The sequence below is a fragment of the Schistocerca piceifrons genome, chromosome 3 (genome assembly GCF_021461385.2).
Source record: "Schistocerca piceifrons isolate TAMUIC-IGC-003096 chromosome 3, iqSchPice1.1, whole genome shotgun sequence".
NCBI classification, from domain to species: Eukaryota; Metazoa; Arthropoda; class Insecta; order Orthoptera; family Acrididae; genus Schistocerca; species Schistocerca piceifrons.
This window is the reverse complement of record NC_060140.1, coordinates 776,934,618-776,957,506: the sequence shown is the minus strand read 5'-3', so window position 1 is coordinate 776,957,506 and position 22,889 is coordinate 776,934,618. Positions and strand designations below refer to the sequence as shown.

At 39.9% G+C, this 22,889-nt stretch overlaps 1 protein-coding gene across 7 annotated transcripts in view; it reads right to left on the bottom strand.

Moving 5' to 3' along the window:
* The window catches only part of LOC124787685 (inositol polyphosphate-5-phosphatase A), a 330,769-nt gene that overhangs the window by 160,701 nt on the left and 147,179 nt on the right, over positions 1-22,889 (bottom strand). For 5 of the 7 annotated variants that reach the window (XM_047254512.1, XM_047254513.1, XM_047254507.1 and 2 more), the window contains 2 exons: positions 14,232-14,287; positions 14,042-14,126 (listed from right to left, as the gene is read on the bottom strand). The exons of 1 other annotated variant lie outside the window; for it this stretch is intronic. In XM_047254512.1, the coding sequence (XP_047110468.1) occupies positions 14,042-14,126; positions 14,232-14,287 (141 nt within the window). Of the gene's footprint in view, positions 1-14,041; positions 14,127-14,231; positions 14,288-22,889 lie in introns of those variants that run through there. One more of the 7 variants, XM_047254511.1, reaches the window with a different exon arrangement.

The window sequence follows — 22,889 nt, the reverse complement described above, 5'->3', positions numbered from 1 at the left end:
CATCCAGCTAGGTGAATACTGGGCTGGTCCCCATGTTCCACCTCAGTTACATGGCTCGCAGACATCTGAACACATTCACACTATTCCACGGATTACCCTCAACGCAGACAGTTGGGGCACACTAATTCCGTCCCGGGGGTTACAGGGTGGCGGCAGGAAGGGCATCCGGCCACCCTTTAACCATTAACATGTCAAATCCGATTAACGATGGCTGACCCTGCGTAACTGCGGGACAAGGCTCAAGCAATAGAATGTGAGAGTTTTGAACACAAAGGAAAAATGCATTTCTGTATTTACAATGACCAGTCAGAACATTATGAACAGCACTGTGTTAGTGTATGGATCCCTCCTGACACACAAGGCATGCTTCATTCATTTTGTGCTGTGCAAGTCCTTAGTATATGGTACAACCTGCCAACACAGAGGTCAGACAATTACTGTAGATTACAAGAACAGCAAATGGCTTGTGAAGTCTGAGCTAATATTTGGCAACATCTCACACCATACAACAGGCTTAATAGCTACCAAATGTGCACGCCAACAAGTCAATTGGAATTCATTAACATGCTCATCAAACTGCTGAAGCAATGTTCTTGCTATCTTGTAGAGACAAGATCCATAATCAATAGGAAAGACATCAGCCATACATAGAAGTAAATTTTTAGTAATAATTTTGGCACAGTCCATGGGACTTTCTAAAACAACATTTCCCAGGAAACCTCACACAAAATTTCTCCTTACAATAATATTCTTATTGTTAGAATATGTGCATCCTGTGGTACAGATGTCAAAAAGGCATTCTGTTGGTGGCTGGTATAGCAGCACATGATTATCAATGTGCTGTAACATGAAGCATGATTCATTTAATGAAACAAGTCATTTCCACTGTTCCCAGTCAAGTTACGATGATCCACATGCCCACTACAGCTTTGACTAATTAGGGTGCTTGGTCAACAAGGGTACATGTGTCAGTTGCTAGGGATCCTCCATTTGTAAAATTCTTTTGCCTTCCCCTAGCATCTTACTCCATTTTTAGAAGTGTTACAGACTGACAGTGACTACTCTGGTTTACAAAGCAGATAAGCCTCTGACTTCCACTATCTTGGAGGATGTTATGGATGCCTAATGTCCTGTGGTTTGACAATCATTCACCTACTTGTAAGAAGCACCATAAATGGCAGCAAGTGTATACTTGACAAGGTTCACGTATTCTGTAATTATTATCTGCAGATGGCAGGCTTACACCATTTGGTACTGTTGCAAAGTCAAGAAAATCACACATTTTTCCCAATATCTCCACATGGAATCAACAAATGATTGTACTCTACTCTCAGAACCTGCCATACATTTTGGTACATCACATATCCTCTGTTAGACACACGTAAACTGATTCACATGATAGAGGAACAATCATACTGAAATCATTGTTTTGCTTTTTGTGAGTTACACCCAGGCACTGCACTTCAAATTACGCAATGTGTAGAGACCTCACATACAGAGTCACAGTTTTAACTTCATGCTATATTCCTGGACTACCACCTATAGGCAAAACAGAACAGCAAAGAATACCTGATAGCATACCGTCCACAAAAAGAAGGCTCCTGGATTTGGATACCGCTCAATCACAGAGATTTGCAAAAACATTATGTTAGCAACAATCTCGAGGCTGTGGTTACGTCTCTCTGCGGTTTCCTTTTTCCATGAGATGCTAGCCCAGCAGCTTAATGGAAGAGTATCTGTGCAGTGTTGAACCAACAAGAGAAACATGGGACAAGTCGAAACTGAATAGCTCTTGATGTGAGGAGAGACAGCGTAAGTGGTCATACTTTGCAGCTGAAAATCAAGGCTTCTGGGTTCAAGTCCTAGCTCAGCACATTGTCTTGACCTGTCACAAAATGTAGAATGATCTGGCAGTCCAATGTATGTGGATCATCATGAACCTGAGTGCATCAAAATTGAGGTATCATCACGGATTCAAAAAATAGCATGCTTCAAAAGACCTATATTAAATTCAAAAGGCAATACAGGTTATGCAATTGTAATTAAGCTTAACCAGTTCCTCATTAGGGAGAATTAAATGAGATATGCATTGGCTGCTCACTGCATATGAAAGGCATGGTTCACTACATACGAAAGGCATGGTTTGCGGGCTTGAGACCAAGTCTCGCACACAGTTTCAACTTCTTACGAATATGTGGAATGATCACAGTGTTTTGATATTCAATGTACTTGCAGTGCCTTCATCCTCAGAGCATGAAGGTCTTGGTTGCATGCTGAATTCACAAAGTAGAAATTGTATGGGTATAACACCAATTACAATTAGAGTTAAGTTACAAGTATTGCATATTTTACAGTATGACATACAGGCAAAATAAAGATCTTGCATAGGTATGAATCACAGCAAGCAAAGTAACTAGTGCACTGCCCTCCACGGATAGTATTATTTACTCCAAGAAGAATTTTGGTGCCAATTTACTTCTGGAAGATGGCAAGAAAATTTATGACACTACTGCTAACGAAGTCAATAAGTCAAACAAAAACATTCTATTTACGCAGAGCATGAAAGTGAAACATGCATTAGACTGTTGAGCTTCAACAGGACAAAAAATAAATAATTAAAATAAAAATCAACAACTACATAAACAGCCATTTGCAACACCTCCTGACATTCAACAACACATGATTACAGAAATAGCAGCTGCTAATGATTACTGGGAGAAATATACAAGTCAGCTTCATAAGAAAACATTGTAACAATACTATAAAAAGCCAACTGCCTGCGTATCTTATGTAGGAAAATACCATCAGTAGACTGTAAATACATGCAACAACCATAACATAACAACCTCTCCACATTAAAAGGCTACAGAAAGGAAGACACAAAGGGGACATAGAAACAGACAAGTGCATACATTGCTCTCAAAACCTGGTAAATAGGTTACACAGGGAGACAGTTTTCACACATAATGTACACAGCATCTTCATGTGTATCAACTGAACAGCCATGCAGTCAGTAATTGCCACAAACATAAAACAAACATGCTATCCATTGACCAGCACAGATAGTGATATGAAGCTCCTACCTAAAATTAGCCAAAACTATAACATTAGTTTGATGATATCAAAACTCCAATTAATACTTCTATAAATGACGGTGGGATGCAAACTGAGAAACAGAACATCGTTTAAAAAATTCTGTAAGTCACAGATGCAGGGTTAAAATGCTGTGCAGTGCTCTGAGTTTGAAACACAATAAACACAGCATTAAACAGAAATATTTGTAGAATGCTTTTTACTTTTGCTTGTAGTTGTGTGTCCAATGTGTGTAACTAATAGATGTATTACTAAGTAAAGTTTGTTAACATATGTGCAGAATGATACAATCATCATCCACAATCAAAACATTATGCTCTCAAACAGTAACCAAAATTAACTGTAAATGAGCAACAGCGACAAGTTGAAACCATGCTCAATTGGGACTTGAACTTGCATCATCAGAGCACGTCTTTTAAATTTTCAGCTTGCTACTAGTACTTCTCTGTATTTCCCATAATTGGTGGCAAGCTGAAGCTTTGAAATGGTAAGTGAGTCAGACTTCAATATACAGAACATCTTACTGTGTACCACCTTTGTAAAAGGGGAAGAATCCCACTTCAAGTCCAGCTCACAATTTTAACTTGTGACATATGTTCATCACAGCATACACTCTGCTAAATATTAAAAATATGTACTTTTAATGACCTCAGATATAGTGATGTGGAAATGCCATCACAACGCAAAATAAGAATAGGACAAATGACAGTACACTGCCAAAATCTGTCATGTGCAAGCAGTCAGTAAATAATAAATGCTAAAGCAAACTGTATTTAAATAACACGAGCTACAAAAAAAGTACTGCAAATAATGTCCATTCTCACAATTAATAAAATAAAATAAACTTGGACATGCTGAAGTAACATTTACAGTTATATTTATCTGCACATATTCCTTCCATGCTAATTATGTTTTCTCCACTTCTTACAGATAATGCATGACAACACTACCCTACCAAATTTATATTGTTTCATTTCTTTTATATCATCAACTGGTGAATCACATTTATTCTGTTCATTCTCATATGCAACTTCTATTGGTCCTCTTGTTATCCTCATCAAATTTTCAAGTAAAACAAATGTGTTAATAAATGTCTGCTCACATACAAGTTCAAAAAAATGGAGAGACGGAATGATAATAATATGGAAAGGATAGGCTGTTGCCAAATGAAAAACAATGCTAGAAGACGACCTACACCTCAGTGTCTGGAAACAATGATGGTGATGTGCGAGTTGCGTGAATGTGTGAGAGTTTTTTACTTCTGAATAAAGACTGACTGAAAGCTGAAATACTTCTACCATTCCTTTTCGCTGAGCGTGTCTGCAACTCAACACCACCTGTGTGATGAGTAGCAATCTATTATTTCCGTATTGTTGTGCACAATTTCATTCATTTATGTTTTGTCTATCCCATTAAGAAAGAGAACCTTTAGGGATGTGGTACAAATCAAAGCATTCATTTATTACACCCACAACAACTGGTGACATAGACATGATATTAGACAGTCACTGACATCTCCTATCATGCACATCATGCTAAGTAAGCACCATCCACATCAATCACGTCATACATCTTTTGAGTCCTTATCACCACAACTCCATGGCGTCAAACAATGCTACCAACTGCACATGTGCCTAAAGGCACAATAACCAATTGTGTGATGGTAAAACTGCTATTGATTTGGCAACACAATCCTGTCCAGTATTTTGCACAGCTAGAAAGCCAACTTATGTTAGTGCATGAAACTGCAGGTGACACAAAGTATCGTTACATTGTTGCAGCGCTCAACAATCATATGGCCATGGAAGTGCAAGACATCCTCGTGTCACCACCCAGCACTTTTCGCTACACAACTATCAAGAACACCCTGATTACTTGTCTCCCGGAATCCAAGACAAGGAAATATGAGAAGCTACTCCACACAAAAGGGCTAAGAAACTGCACTTCATTGCAGCTACTACACCGCCTGTGAATGTTAGCAAGCAATGCTGTCAACGAAGAAATCCAGTACAGTAATTGATTACTGTGTCTGCCATGTAACACGCAGAAGTTATTAACAGCCTGACCTGGTTATATTTACGTGCTTGTGCAAACTATGGGCCACATAGCGAAGATTTATCCATCTGCATGCGTAGAGACAGGTTGCTCACACCCTCAGGCAAATATCACCACCACTTTGCAAGTGCAGATCACGGAGCTCGGGCCCAAGTTGCTGCCTTATGAACTCAGAGTACCAGGCAGTGATCCTGTCGCTGCCACCCCCGCCCTCCTCCCCTGGGAAAATGCAGCGGCTCACCCTCGTCAGAAAGTCTTCTGGCACCACTGACAGTTTGGCTCCGAGATGCAAAACTGCAGTCCACCACGCAAGAAGGCAAACTCGACAGGAACTCAATGAAGTTGGCCATTGGCTCTTCAGATAGCTGCTGTTGACTGTTCACAAGACAGTACACTACAAAGCTACAGCTCCTGGCAGAAACGGGTGCTGATTTATCAGTTTATCATCTGCTCATATGGTGCACTGCAACTGTGATGACTGTCACTTTTTCCCTGCCAGTGGTTTCACAATATTAACACATAGTTGATACACGTTAACACTAAACTTAGGCCTGCAAAGTAAATTTCAGTGGCAGTTCATTGTAGTAGACACAACATGCCCCATACTCAGAGCTGATTTCTTATCATCTGTGGACTCCTCCATGACCTCTGCCATAGGTGCCTCCTTGATACCACAACCATCTCAGTAATTTAAGGGCAAGTAAATCACATGGATGACACTCCAGTGCGGGTGATAACCAGTGACTCTCCATTCACAGAGCTCCTCATGAACGACTCGATACCACACAATAGACGCCCTCTCTAGCACATGTACAGCACTTGATAGTACACCACGTCATATTTGACCAAACTGCCTGCTGCCTGACACCAGAGAAACTAAAAGCAGCAAAGCACAAATCCTCGTTGACACACAGGGAACCTACCACCCTTCGAGCAATAGTCTGTCATCTCCACTGCATGTGCTCCCAAAGAAAAATGGATTGTGCCCATGAGGAGATTACAGACAGCTCAATGCCAGAACCATTCCTGGCTGGTACCTGTTACTGCGTATTGAAGATTTTGTATTCAACATAAATGGCAAGTGCATTTTTACTACATTGGATTATGTATGTATGTTTTACCCCATACCTGCAACACCAGACGATATTGCTAAGACCGCCATCTGCGCACCATTTGGACACACTGAATTCACTAGAATGTCTTTTGTATTCTGTAATGGTGCCCAAACATCTCAATGATTCATGGATGAAGTTAGACATGACCTACATTTTTATTATGTGTGCACTGACGACATTTTGGTTATGTCAAGCTCTGAGGCAGAACACATGTTGCACTTGTAGCAAATTTTCAATTGTCTTTGTGCACACAATCTGCTTGTCAACCCACCAAAGTGAATTTTCGGAGAAGCTGAAGTTCAATTCCTACGCTACACTATCAATGCTAAAGATATACGGCCGCCACCAGCCTATGACAGGTACAGAACTATGACAATTTCTTGGTGTCACCAATTTCTATCATGGTTTCGTTCACAGCCATGCCCTCCTGGCTCTACCACTGAATGAATTCAAGCATGGTCTACTGAGACCAAAAGACAAACTGCTACGGAACACAGAAGCTATGTTATCACTTCCAACAGCACCTATTGCCCTAATGGTCAATTTTATTTATTGAATATTTTTAATTTCATTTCCTGTTCCATAGATCCTGGTAACGAGTGAATCACAAGGATAGGGAATGTGTCAGATTCTAAATAGCTCAAATATAACTTGTATAAATACAATAAAAAGATACAATGTAAATGAAAATCAACTGAATGACAGCACAATCAATCAACAGAAAATTTTGTTTCACATGTTAAGGATGAGTAATATATTTATGATATGGAATGTGTCAGATTGTACACAGTTGAAATATATCTTGCATAAATGCAATAAAATATACAATGTAAATAAGATATCAGCTAAACAACAGCACATTTAGTTAATAGAACATTTTGTTTCACATATTACGGGTGTGTAATATATACAGGAGTCAAGATAAACTAAATATTCCAAAGGAAATACAGGAATACCAATAAATACTTGTCATATGCATATGATAGTACTCAAAATTAATTATGCTAATTTTACAACACTTACAAATTTAGTGATTATATACATTTTCTTTCACATATTCATCAACTGCATAAAAAGGTTTCTCTAACACGTACACCTTGAGAGGCATTTGATGTGTGGTGGGAGAGCATTAAACAGCTTAATGCTGGAGTAATAAGCTGCTTTTTAAACCATAGTGAGGCTTTTCAGTTCAATGTGCAGACTGTTATTGGTTCTTGTGTTATAGTGATGAAATTGGGTGTTATCTTTGTAGATAGAAGGGTTTTCACAGAAAAGGTCAACAAGGAAAAGATATATTGTGAGGAGGTGGTAAGGATACCCATCTTTCGAAACAAGCACCTGCAGGAGTGCCTGTGATGGACACCACTCATTATTCTAATTTTTTTTTTGTGCAGTGAAAATTTTCTTTGTGAGAGGTTGGTTCCCCCAGAATATAATAGCATATGATATTAATGAATGAAAATAGCTGAAGTATGAAGCCTTAATGGTGTCTGCTTCAGCCATTGAAGCAATAACCCGTAGTGCAAATATTGCTGAGCTAAGTGTTTTATAAAGCTGAAGAATGTGTGCTGACCCGTTACATTTGCTGTCTATACAAGCACTCAGGAATTTTGTAACCTCAGCTTTCTGTATTTCTTAATCTCTGCACTTAATGTTAATTTCTTCCAAATTTCTTTGTGAAGTATGGAATCTCATATAAGGGGTTTTATCTGTATTGAGTGAGAGACCATTTGAAGAAAACCAGTTAACTACAATCTTTGAAACTTTATTCGTAGTTTGTTCAAGATTGTTGTCTGTAAAATCGTCAGAATTGTAGTGTCATCTGCAAGAGAGTAAATTTACTGTTTGAATCAGAACAAAGTGGGAGATCATTAATGAAGATGAGAAATAGCAGTGGACTCAAAACAGAGCCTTGTGGCACTCCACAACTTACATGAAGCAGGTTCTCTGGATGAGCCACTCATCATTACGGTCTGCTTTTGGTCCTTTAGCAATGATTGGAGCCACGAACCAACGGTTCCACCCAAACCAAATATTATGCCCTTTTCAAAAGGATTAGATGGTTTACACAATCAAAGGCTTTTGAGAGGTCACAAAAAATACCTACTGGAGACATTTTTTTGTTCATGGCTTCCAGAACGTGGTTGGAGAAACACAATACTGCTTGTTCTGTAGAAAGACCAGCACAAAATTAAAACTGACTTTTGTTTAGGATACTGTGGTAGCTAAGATGATTGACAATCATCCTGTGCATGAGTTTTTCAAGAATTTTTGAAAAAATGGTTAAGAGGGAGATTGGGCAATAGTTTGTAACATTGTTTTTCTCACCTTTTTTAAAGAGTGGTATCACTACAGTTAGTTTTAGTCTGTTGGAACTATTCCTTTTTGCAGAGATGTATTGAAAATGTTGCCCAAGACTGAACTTATACATTTATAGCAAATATTTTGCTATTTTACAGGAAATATTGTCCACACCAACAGACTTTTTATTTTTTAATGAGGTAATAATTCTTTCAATCTCTTTTACTGTAACATGACATAAGGATAATTGTGGGGGTCTATTACTAATAGCTTTCTGTAGAAGAGCCAATGACTCGTCCACAGAACCTTTACAGCCTGTCTTCTCTGCTGCTGACAAAAAGTGCCTGTTAAAGATTTCTGCAATCATTTCAGGTTTCTTTACATTATTGGTACCTTGTTTAATTTCAATGGGTGCCCTGTTCCCCATTTTTTTGTTTGTTTCGGCCACTTTATTAAATTCCATTTTTTTTTATTTTGTTGTCAAACTTATCAATTTCAGACTTAATGCACGTATGTTTTGACTTATTTATTAGCTTCTTTAGGAGGGTACAGTAATTCTTTGGATCATTACAAGTTCTGAGGGAATAATACAGCATCTGCAGGATGTTTTTATTCCTACAGTGATCCATGACTTATTGACAGTGCCTACATGACTGTTCTTAATTATTTTTTGGGAAATGTGGCTTCAAAGATAGACATAAATTAGTTCAGAAAAATATTATAATTTTTGTTCACATCTGTTTCATTGAAAACTGGACTCCAGTCTATCTCTTGCAGGCTGGTGTGAAATATTTTAGGGTTTCATCACTTATGTGTCTGCCACTGCAATTGGTGCTGCACTGAAACAGCAAGTAGGTGAATACTGGCAGCCCTTGGCTTCTTTCAGTTGAAAGTTATCACCTTCATTGTGGAACTGGTTTACATATGACTGAGCTGTACACTGCATACTCCTCCATTAAGAAGTTTTGCCACATGTTAGAGGGACAACAGTTTAACCCAGTCACAGATCACAAACCACTGATGTCTGCTTTCTGCCAGTGTCCGGAGAAAGGATCAACACATCAGCTGTGCCATATAGACTATATCAGACAGTTCACCACTTGCATAGTCCAAGTTGCGAGAGACCTGAAAGTGCCAGCAGACACACTCTCTTGGATTGAAACAATCACTGACACTGTTGATTTCAAAGCTCTTGCTGCAGTGCAACAAGCAGACAGTGAGCTCCAAGACTTTTTGAAGCAACTGTCAGATTCATAACTCCAGAATGTTACAATACTATCATTAAATGAACTGCTGTACTGTGATGTCACAACTACCAAACTGCAACCATTTGTGACCAGTTGCATCCTGCAATGACGTTCTTCACCTCGATAAATGCCAACTCAGCTCACTATTCCATGGCAGCTTGTCCTTTAGCCTCAGTGCACCACGTAAGAAATTCAATGGTACAACCAGGAGGGCGTGGTTGTGAATGAAACGACAATAGTAATTGGTGATGCCAAAAAGTTGTCATGTGCTCAAAGACGAGTGAAAATCTGCCATAAGTGTGACAGGTGTTCGTCTTAGAATGACATGACCAATACGACATTGATGTATACGTAACAAAAATCTCTTCCATGAATCGTTGAAACATGAATGCAGCATTACAAAGTCCAAAAGGCATTCTAGTGAATTCAAACAGTCCGAATAGTGTGCAGATGGCAGTCTTAGCAATGTTGTCTGGTGCCGCAGGTATCTGGTAAAATACATGCACTAAATCCTATGTGGTAAAAATGCATTTATCACTGATGTTGAAAGTGAAATCTTCAGTATGCAACATCAGATACTGGTCAGGGATGGTTCTTAGCTCAAGCTGTCGGTAACCTCCACACAGGCACAATCCATTGTTCTCCTTTGGGACCACATACAGTGGAGACACCCAACTGCTGGTCAACTGGAGGCACCTTCCCGTTTGAGCATGAACTGGAATTCATGCTCTGCCACTTTCCGTTTAACTAGTGCCAGGTGGCAGGTGGTGCAGCTGAGCATGAAGCGGTGGTTCTGGTGTGGTTAATATACAGTGTACTGCTGGATGCTGCACAGGTGCTGGTGTGGGCATCTAGCATGTGTTCTCCAGCAACTGCTTCAGGCTCTGAGCACTATGGGACTCAACTGCTGAGGTCATTAGTCCCCTAGAATTTAGAACTAGTTAAACCTAACTAACCTAAGGACATCACAAACATCCATGCCCGAGGCAGAATTCGAACCTGCGACCGTAGCGGTCTTGCGGTTCCAGACTGCAGCGCCTTTAACCGCACGGCCACTTCGGCCGGCTTAGCAACTGCTTCAGAAGCTTTATGAATGGAGAGTCACTGGTTATCATTTGCACTGCAGTGTCATCCACATAATTTACTCGACCTTGGTTACCAGGTTAGTAGTGGTATCAAGTTGGTGCTGATGATGGAGATCAGGCAGGAGTCCAAAGAAAGATAAGAAGTGTCCTCCGAATATGAAGCACTTTACATCTGCTACGATGAATTGCCACCCAAATTTGCATCGCAGGCTAAGTTTAGCATTAAGGTGATTTGACCATATGTTCAGATTGTGGAATCATTGGCAGCGAAAAGGTGGTCATACTCACACTTGCGGTGTCGTTGACAGGCGGACGGACAGATAAACTGACATGTATCTACCAGTAACTGTAGTTCTGTATTATAGTCTGTCATGAACAGTCAACAGCAGTTCTGCACCTCAGAGCCAAACTGTCAGTGGTACTAGCACACTCTTGCTGATGGGTGTGAGCAGCTGTGCTTTCCTGGTGGGCAGTGGTGACAGGATTGGCAGCTCTTGAGTTCATAAGGTAGAAACTTGCACGGCAAGCTCAGAGATCTGTGCTTGTAATGGAGTGAGGGTATTATCTGCCCGAGGCTGTGGGTAAACTGTGGTGATGCACACAGATGGTAACATCCCTGGTATGTGATCTGCAGTTTGTGCAAGTTTGTCAATATCACCAGTACACACTGTTAATATCTTCTGTGTATCGGATGGCAGGTGTGGTAACTAAATATTCTGCAGGATGTCTTCATTAACAACATTGCTTACTAACATACACAGGCAGTGCAGTAGCTGTGACGGAGAATGATCCCCTAGTTTTTCGCTGCAGAGTAGCTTCTCTTGTCTTCACCTTGGAATGCGAGAGGTGGGTATCAGGGCATTCTTGATAGTTGAGTAGAGATAAGTGCATGATGGCGATGCCAGAATATCTTGCGCCTCTGAGGTCATATCTTTGTTGAGCCCTTTGTGTCGTCTGAAGTTACAAATTAGCTTTATAACTTCATGAACCATAGGATAGGATTATGTTGCCAAAATGGTGGCGGTTTGTGTGGTTGGTTACTGCCCCTGTAGGCGCATGTGCAGCTGGTAGCGGGTCTGACATCACAGAGTTATGCTAACAAGGAAGACAAAGACGTGAGCACAGCTGATGCTCATTCGATGCATTTTTAAAAAGAGAATCAAACAACAGAATAATTACAAAGCACATAGCAAATGTAAATCAAAGAGAGACTGTAACAAAGACAATCATACAAGGAGTACTCACTTGGGTGTGTAGTACTACACTTCCAAGTGATGATGCACTTCAGCATAAATATCTAGAATGTTTTCCTGTTAAGAAACAGGTTCCTGGTGGTGCAAGAACTGCAGTGTACAGCTTCCACAAATGTGTATACAATCACGGCTGCTTTTATGTGCAGGCTATCTAGGCTGTAGGCTAGGGAGCCACACCACAACAATTTAAAATGAAAACAGTCTAGGTTGTAATACTGTGTTGTGGGCCCTCTTATAATCATAAAATATGCAGATGTGATTATTTTGTATGGGATTATTCAGTTAAATTTTTCAGTTGGGAGCTGATGTGAATTAAGTTAACATTCACCTCTCGAACTTCTGGTTTGTTTCTGACAAATTCCCAGTAGTAGTCAGGGAAAAAATCTGATTTATGCATGAAAATGGCGTTCACCTTATTTATTGTTTTTTATAAAACTATAATTGTTCATAGCAATTTTAGACTATTGTGTTCTATCAATGATTTCAATTCTTTTAATTTTTTTTTAATTTCGTAGGCAGAGTGCGGACTCTCTCTCTCGCTCGCTCTCTCTTCAGTTTACCGACAGACTATATCAGCCACCTGCAAAAGTAGCATGCAGTCTCTAGAATTAAGAAAAGTATTACAATATGGCACCATGTAATTTACATATTTACTGGGCAGCACAGCAAAAAAAGGCATTTTCAATAGAGAAAGTATATGAGCACTTAGAGCTATTGAGAGGTTGAGTATTTTAAAGTTCGTGTGAGCCATCAACTGCACTCCAAGGCAGATTTGAGAATGTAGCTTTGAGTTCTGTTCCAGTCATAATTTATATGATTTGGATTTATCCAAATATTTTATATATTAGTACTCATTTGTTATGTTTTTTTAAAAAAATAAATAACAATTCAACAACATAACACTTCAGTTGTTATTGTGCACCTGGAAAACACACACCCTTTTGTGGCCAGGGTCATTAATTTATGCTTCTGTGGTGGGGCTCCTTTTGGAATGGCTAGTTTCAATTCTGATGGTGAACTTGTCATCAGTATTAGTTGGCTGGCAAGGGAAGAACAAATAGTGAAATTAAATCACCTTACTTAGTGCTAATGCCCTGGGTCGATTACAAATCTTTCCACAGTGTCTTGCATAGTGAGGGCTTGTGACATTGTTTTAGGTCAACCTTCCATCAGATGGGGACACTAATCTCAGCAGCCTAACTACCACTATTCAAGATGAGTAGGATATGTGCTGTCGCTAAGTTTCACTTTCTACCTTTGCCATTATCATCAACAATAAAACCACAAACAAGCCACTACAGTACCCTAGCACCTATTACATTCATCTACAGATGGGAGTCACACCTGGAATGCAAACTGCCTTACTGAATAAACAAGAAAGCTGGAGGTAACATCCATCTACCTTCATGACTTGGTGAAATATCCTTGGTATGCCATAATTACACAAAACACAGAAAATAATCATGTTTCAAAAACTTGACAGTATTGTACATTTCATCTCTGGAAAGAGTTCATCAATGTCTACAAAAGGAAAGTTATATGCCAACCAGATGTAATGCTAAGCATAACCTTAAGTGTAATTTCACACTGCGGTAATAATATGTCAATACTTAACAGCTTGCTATCAATACAGCATTCTATTAAAAACTGCTTAAGAGACCACAATACAACAGAGGTAAAAATATATAAATTTAAAGTACAAAATAAAAATCTATCTTATTATTTATGGAAGTCAGAAACTACAAACACAGTGGAGCCAAGAAAAGGTACACAAAGTAAATAAAAATCTGATAATAAAATTGTGAGCAAAATACACAAAAATGCAAACCTATAGATGCTGTGGGGTGACTGTTTATACTCTAAGAATTGTTCATATACAAATGGAAACTAACTTTCACAACACCTTGAGTGTCAATTCGGAAGTTAAAATCACCAAAGAGAAAGAATGGTGCATTTCCATTGTCATCATTATGAAACCTGAAGGGAAAAAAAATCAAGTGTATTAATGAACATGTACAAAAAAATATTAAAAATAGAAGTGCAAAAATACCAACTTCCAAATCAAATGCAAATGGCACACACCTGTCCAGTGTATGTTCCAAAGCACGGCGTCGATTTTTGCAGTAAACGGATGGGAACTAAGAAGAAATAAGAAAATACAATAAATAAATATTCTATACCAAGATTACTGCACCACTTAATATTTTTAGAAATGTGTAGTTCATTATTGAATTTATGTGTGTATGCTAACTCCAATAGCACCTAAAAAAAGTGATAATACAAACAGAAACAAGTTTTGGTTACAGCACTTCCTTTCAGTTCTAAAAAGTGATAGTTCTGCCAGGTTTTGTTCAAGCGTATTTTGGCTGTCACCTAATATGGTCTGCTTATATCTTTGTTTGACTAAATGCAGACAGTGACTAGGCATACTGGCCAAGTGTGTTGGATCATTATCAATTTGAATTAATAAACAATGAGGGCATACAAAGAAGTGGTACACAAATGGCAAAGTCTTCTTTAATTTCAATGTATCCCGAAAATGTTGAAAAGCCAGGGCTAGGAACAAATGAAGAAAGAAGCGAAATAATTAACAAAAACAGAAAATTCCACAACAAACGTTTCAGGGTGCAATTTGTAAAAAAAAAAAATTGCACCGTAAGCAGCACCCATGTGAACAATCTATCATGTTACTGAAGTGAATGGAATGATAAGAAATGCCATATGTAAAAAGTTAAGCTTTATATGCTTCAATCTTAAGTGGGATAGGAGAAGCATCAATATATGGTATCTCAAAAAAGTATGAAGCTTGTAAATTGTGGACCACTGTAATTTTGTGAGGGTGGTAATAATAACTTTGCAAAATCTTACTCTGCAGTTAGTATACAACAGAGGGGCAAGGGTATTATCTATAATTATTACAAATGTATATAGCACTGTCAGTATAGATCCCAACTGAGTAATTTTAAAGTAGAAAATTTTTGTGCCAACCTCACACTCAAGGGTGGACCTACTGAAGATAACAGAAGTACAAAGTGATAATTTGCCTCTATTCACATGAATGGACACTGAGAAACAACAAGTTGCCAATTCTTAGAGATCACAAATTACTATTTGTCTGTAAGCTCCAGCTTAAGAGAAATTAAACAAACTGCAATCTTTAATAATGAGGTAAGTTTCTTTTTAAAAATGATTTTTACAAATTGGTAATGCAGTAAGAGTAAAAAATATACAATATTTTTACTACAACAAGTTGTTTATCTGCATCTGAGCACAGTAATTAATTAAAATATTTTGATTCAGTAAGGTGGAGCAACATGTCACATAGGAAGGGAAACAATGATACAATTTCCTGCCTGCCTGATTTCTCATAATGTTAGTGTCAATTGACTATCTAGAACTTGTGACTTCACACTGGGTGGTTTCTTCCATAGAAGTGACATTTATTTACAACCTACACCCACAAACCACGATCAGTTCTAAACATTAAGGCAAATCTAACACATCATTTCTACAATTGAGATATAATTAAGTGGAAACATCACACAAAATTTAGTTAAATAAATGAGTGTGGGGCACCACAGTCCTACAGCATGTATGTCCGTCATTGAGAAGGTTTGACCAAAGCTGTTTTCTTTTTTCTTTTTTTTTTTAAAAAAAAAGAAAGATTAATTTGTGCAATAAATTCTAACATTACTATGAAATTCAAAAACTGCACTCCTTTCAGATCAATCAGCCTACAGTACAATAAATGTATCCTCTGCTGTGCACCTATCACCCATCTCCATCGAATTTTTATTTGTCATTATTTGAGAATCAGTCTTCAATAATTGCTTTCTGGAATGCTTCAGCTTGCTGTCAGATCTGAAACTTGTTAACAAGAGACAATGATCATCACTCAGAATGCATGTGAACAAGGCAGAGTGCATTATACCTCTCTTCTCTCTCAACTTCTCTGTGTCAGTCTCATATTCTTTGTCAGGCATTCTATATCTCAACTGTAACACCCACTCAATTTGATGATGATCTGAGAACATGTTCCTTTGTAACACTGTTCATAGGTATCCTAATTCTTTGGTATGGCTCTCCTTATCTGAAGGAGTTCAAACTATATTGACCAGAGTTTTTAACATCAAATTTCTTTGTGACACGTGGTAATGGTTTGAGGCTTGGAGATAGAGATCAGTATGTGTCGGGGCACACAATGCAAGTTTTCTATACACACTATGACCCCGCGATCATCTTACTACTAGCACATTGAGAAAAAGTAGCTGGCCCCTATTTATAGTGAATTATATGTTAGAAATATACTAGAGGGAAACATTCCACGTGGGAAAAATATATCTAAAAACAAAGATGATATGACTTACCAAACGAAAGTGCTGGCAGGTCAATACACACACAAACAAACACAAACATACACACAAAATTCAAGCTTTCGCAACCAACGGTTGCTTCATCAGGAAAGAGGGAAGGAGAAGGAAAGACGAAAGGATGTGGGTTTTAAGGGAGAGGGTAAGGAGTCATTCCAATCCCGGGAGCGGAAAGACTTACCTTAGGGGGAAAAAAGGACAGGTATACACTCGCGCCACACACACACACACACACACACACACACACACACACACACACACACACACACACACACACAAACAAGCAGACACAACAAATGTCTGCTTTTGTGTGTGTGGGGGGGGGGGGGGGGCGCGGGCGCGCACGCGCTTGTATACCTGTCCTTTTTTCCCCCTAAGATAAGTCTTTCCGCTCCCGGGATTGGAATGACTCCTTACCCTCTCCCTTAAAACCCACATCCTTTCGTCTTTCCCTCTCCTTCCCTCTTTCCTGATGAAGCAACCGTTGGTTGCGAAAGCTTGAATTTTGTATGTATGTTTGTGTTTGTTTGTTTGTCTATCGACCTGCCAGCACTTTCGTTTGGTAAGTCACATCATCTTTGTTTATATATATATGAATTATATGTTAGGATGGATAGAGTTTAAATGTTCCAGGAAATCTTGAAGTTTCTTCATTCTATGTGGCCACACCTGCCGGCCGGAGTGGCCGAGCCATTCTAGGTGCTACAGTCTGGAGCCGCGTGACCACTACGGTTGCAGGTTCGAATCCTGCCTCGGGTATGGATGTGTGTGATGTCCTTAGGTTAGTTAGGTTTAAGTAGTTCTAAGTTCTAGGGGACTGATGACCTCAGAAGTTAAGTCCCATAGTGCTTAGAGCCATTTGAACCATTTTTTGGCCACACCATAAACATGCCATCCATGAATAGATTGGGACATGTTGGTTTGAACTAGGTGGATTCTAATGTCTTTGCTGCAAAGTATTCCTTGTATAGGTTTGTCACAACAGGTGATAATGTACTACCCATCACCACACTATTGGTTTGTTCATAATGTGTTGACAATATAACATGGTCAGAAGCACAATCAATGCAGCTTAAAATGTCTGCAAACCAGAAAGCAAAATTCAGTCACTTGTACAAGAAGACAAGATGAAAGAAGTTGTACAGTAATTAATCTGATAATCATCTGGACTGGGGTACATTGAAGGTCTAGACTAAAGGGCTAAATTTCGTGCCCACTCCAGAAATGTTACCAACAGCAGTTAACATAAGCTTCGTGGAGCATGTTGCAGCTTCACTCCCCCCAGAAGGAACGAAAGAGGTTATATAAAAACCTGTAGAGTGCTTACCAAGAACCACTGCTTGGATCAAATATCTATAAGAAAGGACAGATAGTACTTAGCGATCTGTGGGAGGTCAAAGAAACGGCAAGTTTTCCAGCCAGAAATGGCAACACTGCAATCCTTATGTCACATGTAAACTAAAATAAGATGATTTTTTCTATAGACAGAAAGATGTCAATCCTATAAATAAAAATCGATAGGAAGATGACAACTCTCCTCAAGGAGTCAGGCTCATCATATAACATCATTAAGTGTATTAAAAACCAACAGCTGTGCCACCACTACAATGGGGGCTTCCTGCAGTACAGAAGGAATGTATTCCCTTAACACCCACATTTGTAACATTGATGCACCATACAATGATGAGACAAAAGTCACGGGATAGTGATACACACACGCACAAATGGTGGCAGCATCGTGTACACAACATACGAAAAGGCAGTGCATTGGTAGAGTTGTAATTTATTCTTAGATGATTCATGTGATAAGGTTTCTGACATGATTATGAATGCACAACAGAAATTTACAGACTTTGAACACTGAACAGTAGTTGGAACTACACAAAATGGGAAATTCCATTTTGGAAATTGTTAGGGAATTCAATATTCCGAGATCCCCAGCGTCAAGAGCCTGCCAAGGATACTAAACTTCAGGCATTATCTCTCACCACAGACAACACAGCTGCTGATGGCCTTCGCTTAACGAGAGAGAGAGAGAGAGAGAGAGAGAGAGAGAGAGCAACAGCCTTTGCGTAGAGTTGTTAGTGCTAACACACAAGCAACAGTGTATCAAATAATCACAGAAATCAATGTGGGACATATGACGAACATATCCATTAGGATAGTGTGGCAAAATTTTACTGAGAGTACCTGTTTCTGAATCCTTGGAACAAGTTGCACAGAAGTTTGATGGTTGTTTCATTGAACTTTTAGGCAAATTCTCACGTTGACTTATTTCTTATTTGAAGGAAAATAATATAAACAAACCATTGGGGTTGCAGGTTGGTGGTCTGTTGTCACCTGTTGTGGTGAGCACATGCATGGTATATCTTTAAGAAAACACACCAGAAACCACCAAGTTCAAACCATGTTTTTACAGACATGGGGTTGTGTGGTGTGGCCACATGTAATGAAAAAACTTTAACAGTATATGGAACATTTTAGCTCTATTCATCCTACTATAAAATTATCATTGGAACTTTTGAAAGAGGGCTGGCTACCTTTCCTCAAAGATGTTGGTTACGAGAGGACCACATGCATCCCTGTCTCAGTGTATATACCACACACACTTATATCTATCGCCATGCCTCAAGCCACCATCGTACCTCATAAAGAAATTTGGTACCAAAGACACTTGTCCATTCAGTTTGAGCACTGTCTAACAAGGAGAACCTAGCCAAAGAATTACAACAGATATGAATAACATTCCAAAGGACTGGGTACTCGGATCATACAACTGAATGGGCAATGTAGCAAAAATCAAGAACAGATGAGAAAGAGGTTGAGATGACACAGAGAAAGAAAAGCCAAGTATGCTTATCTACTTCATGCAGACCCCATACACAGTTCACAAGACTCCTACTGAAACATGGTATCCAGTGTATTTTGCACCAGTCAACAAAGTCTTTGTATTGCTGAAGATGATCTAGGTCTCAAAAGCCGAGTTTGCTCTGCATTTCACGTGAATGTGGCACATCTCAGACAGTTACATGTTCCATAGATCACTTGAATAATCCTTTTAGTGAAATGATGTGTAAGTCAGTCAGTTTACAGGATATATATATCTGATTAGTGTTAACACAAATGAACACCAGTTTTAGTCCTACTCATGCAACTACCCTTTAAAAAAGGTCTCCAGGCTACCAGTTTTTAATCAAAACTCACCAATGTAACAGTAGGAGTCGTCCAGGAGAACTTCTTTACATTAGATTTAAAACTTCCTTTGCTTCCTGCCAGACATTTTACATTATCAGGTGAATGATCAAAAAGTTTTGTCGCTGCATACTGAAATCCTTTCTGGGCCACTGAAAGCTTTAATAATAGGCAATAAAGGTCACTTTTCCCTCTAGTGTGTAGGCGTGGACATTGCATCACTGTTCTTCTCAAATTCTAATGGATTATTTGTGGAATTTCATTGGCGAGCATATGTATTGCGATTGTGCAGCTAAAATGCCTGAAGTTTTCATCAATATGTACACCCAAAAATTTGAAGCATTCTATCCTATTTTTATGTGGACGGACTATTAGAACAGTGGAGGAGAGGTGCCAGAAGCATCAGATACACACGTGATTAAAACATTCAGGCAATTCATCTGTCATTCAGCACTGACAAAAATATAATCATGAAATGAAGTACAAGAAGACAAGGATCATGGTGCAAATGAAATGTTTCTTAGACACTGTAGTCAAGAAGTCTATTTAAAGAAAAATGTTGGAAAACCTAGTAAACTTTGATTAGAGCTTGGGGTCTGGCACTATTTTATCATGATCTCACCAGCCATCGCATCACCAGAACTGAGAGACGCTGAGAGAATGTACATTTTAGTGAACATCAGTATGGGATCAGAAAAACAAAAGAGCATCAAGGGGTGTAGCGGGTGCTGGGAAACAAACTTTGCTACAAACAGTGGCGCAAGACCAATGACAGTTGAGTGTCTGCTTGAAGTACAGGCAGCGAATGTACTTAACAGCACAACTCACAGCACCTAAAGATGATGACTGGCTCAGTTGTTGAAACATTGGGCATAAAATGGAGACAAAATTCTGCTGAACTGGAAGCACATCATCACCCTTAAGGAATATATAGATCATTGACTGGCATGTCTGGTCCCCCAATTTGTCACCCATGGAGCATGTCTGTAATGCAATGGGAAGATGGATACTTTCATGCCAGCCAGCAATCTCCAAGAACTAACACAACAGTGTGATTCATGCTTGGCAACCTATTCTTCATGATTACATTTGGAGGCTGTCTGCTCACATGTCTCAATGGATACAAGAGTATAGGTCTCACCTCATACTGATGCTGATGGTGGGCATCAGCTCCAAATGTAATGGAAGTTTAATCATTTCACACTCATTATGTGATGAAGACCTCTGCCAAGTTTACAAATACTGAACTGATGCTTCATGGTGAAACACCTTCCATTTCCATCAGTGTGTATCCACTAAGCTATCACAAAATTTATTTCTCTTTCCTGTAATTTACTGATGAATTCATTCCAAAGATGCATAGCTTGTTAGTTGGTTGGTTCATTTAAAAGAGGGGGAGGGGGGGAAGGGACCAAACTGAGAGGTCATCGGTCCCTTGTCCCCAGTAAAATAATTACGCAAGGGAAAGAAGAAAAGAAAGGAGATGTACAGCACAATAACAGGAAAAAGGAAGAATCAGAAGAACAGCAGAAGGACAACCAACACTAAAATCGACAGAACAGGAAATGAAAACCACAGAGAGAAGCTGGAAACATATAGAAGGGATAAAAACAAGGGAGCAGAGAACTGTGGCTGGCTGACCCAAGAGAATAAAAGGAAAAGCCAGCCACTCTGCGACACATTAAAACATCCAGCCTAAAATTAAAGCATTAGAGTAGAGAACACAAAGGGACAAAGGACATGAGCAAAAACCCATCGTCAGATATAAAATGTAAAACTAAATTAGCCAACGAGGCATTGTCAGCTAAAATTAATGGAAACAAGTCCGGTGATTGAAGAGTCCATCTCAAGGCAGCCATAGAAGGACAGCTCACGAAGATATGGGCCATTCTCAGTCGGGGGCTGCCCCGACACTGAGGCGGGTCATCACGGCGCAGGAGGTAGCCGTGTGTCACCCAAGCGTGGCCAATGGGGAGCTGACAGAGAACCACAGAGTCCCTGCGAGAGGCTCGCGTGGAGGTCTTCCACACATTCGTAGTCTCCTTAATGGCATGCAGTTTGTTGTGTGTACTGAGGTTATGCCATTCCGTCTCCCAAAGCCGCAAAACCTTGTGGCATAATAATGAACACAGGACAGTTGCAGAGAAGCCGATATCCATAAGTGGTTTCCACGTAGCCTGTTTGGCCAGCCTGTTGGCAAGTTTGTTGCTTGGGATGCCGACGTGACCTGGGGTAAAAACAAACACCACTGAATGACTGGACCGTTCCAGGGCACAGATGGACTCGTGGATGGTCGCTGCCAAAGGATGACGAGGGTAGCACTGGTTGATAGATTGTAGGCTGCTCAAGGAGTCAGTACAGAGAAGAAAAGACTTCCCAGGGCATGAACGGATGTGCTCAATAGCACGGGATATAGCCACCAGCTTGGCGGTCAAAACATTGCAGCCATCGGGCAAGAAATGCTGTTCATATGTCCTCCATGGACATACACGAAGCCGTCGTGATCATCGGCCATTGAGCCATTGGTGTAAACCACTACATGGCCTCGGTAAACGTCAAGAATCAAGAGGAAGTGGCAACAGAGAGCTGTAGGGTTAACGGAGTCCTTAGGGCCATGTGAAAGGTCCAGGCGCATCTGCAGCCTAGGTGTACACCATGGAGGTGTATATGAATGGACCTCAAGTATAGGTGGTAAAGGCAAGGACTCCAGGTTCGGAAAGAAGGGATCGGACACAAACTGCAATTGGAAGCCCTGACCTGGGCCCTCAATGTGGGAGATGAATGGCTGTGGGTGGGAAAAGGAGACGGTGATTCAGATGTGAAGGAGAACTACGGACGTGTGCAATGTAACTGGCCACCAGTTGTGCACGCCTAACCTGCAATGGAGGGACTCCGGCCTCCACAAGGACTCTGGTCACCAGAGCTCATCCTAAAAGCTCCTGTCGCTAGGCAAACACCACAGTAGTGCACTGGGACAAGTAAATGTAATGCTGAGGGCGCCACTGAACCATAAGCCAGACTACGATAGTCAAGGCGGGATTGCACAAGGGCTCTGTAAAGCTGCAGCAGCATAGAGTGATCTGCACCCCAGTTGGTGTTGCTCAGGCAGCAGAGGGCATTGATGTGTTGCCAGCACTTCTGCTTCAACTGACGAAGATGAGTATGCTATGTCAATCAG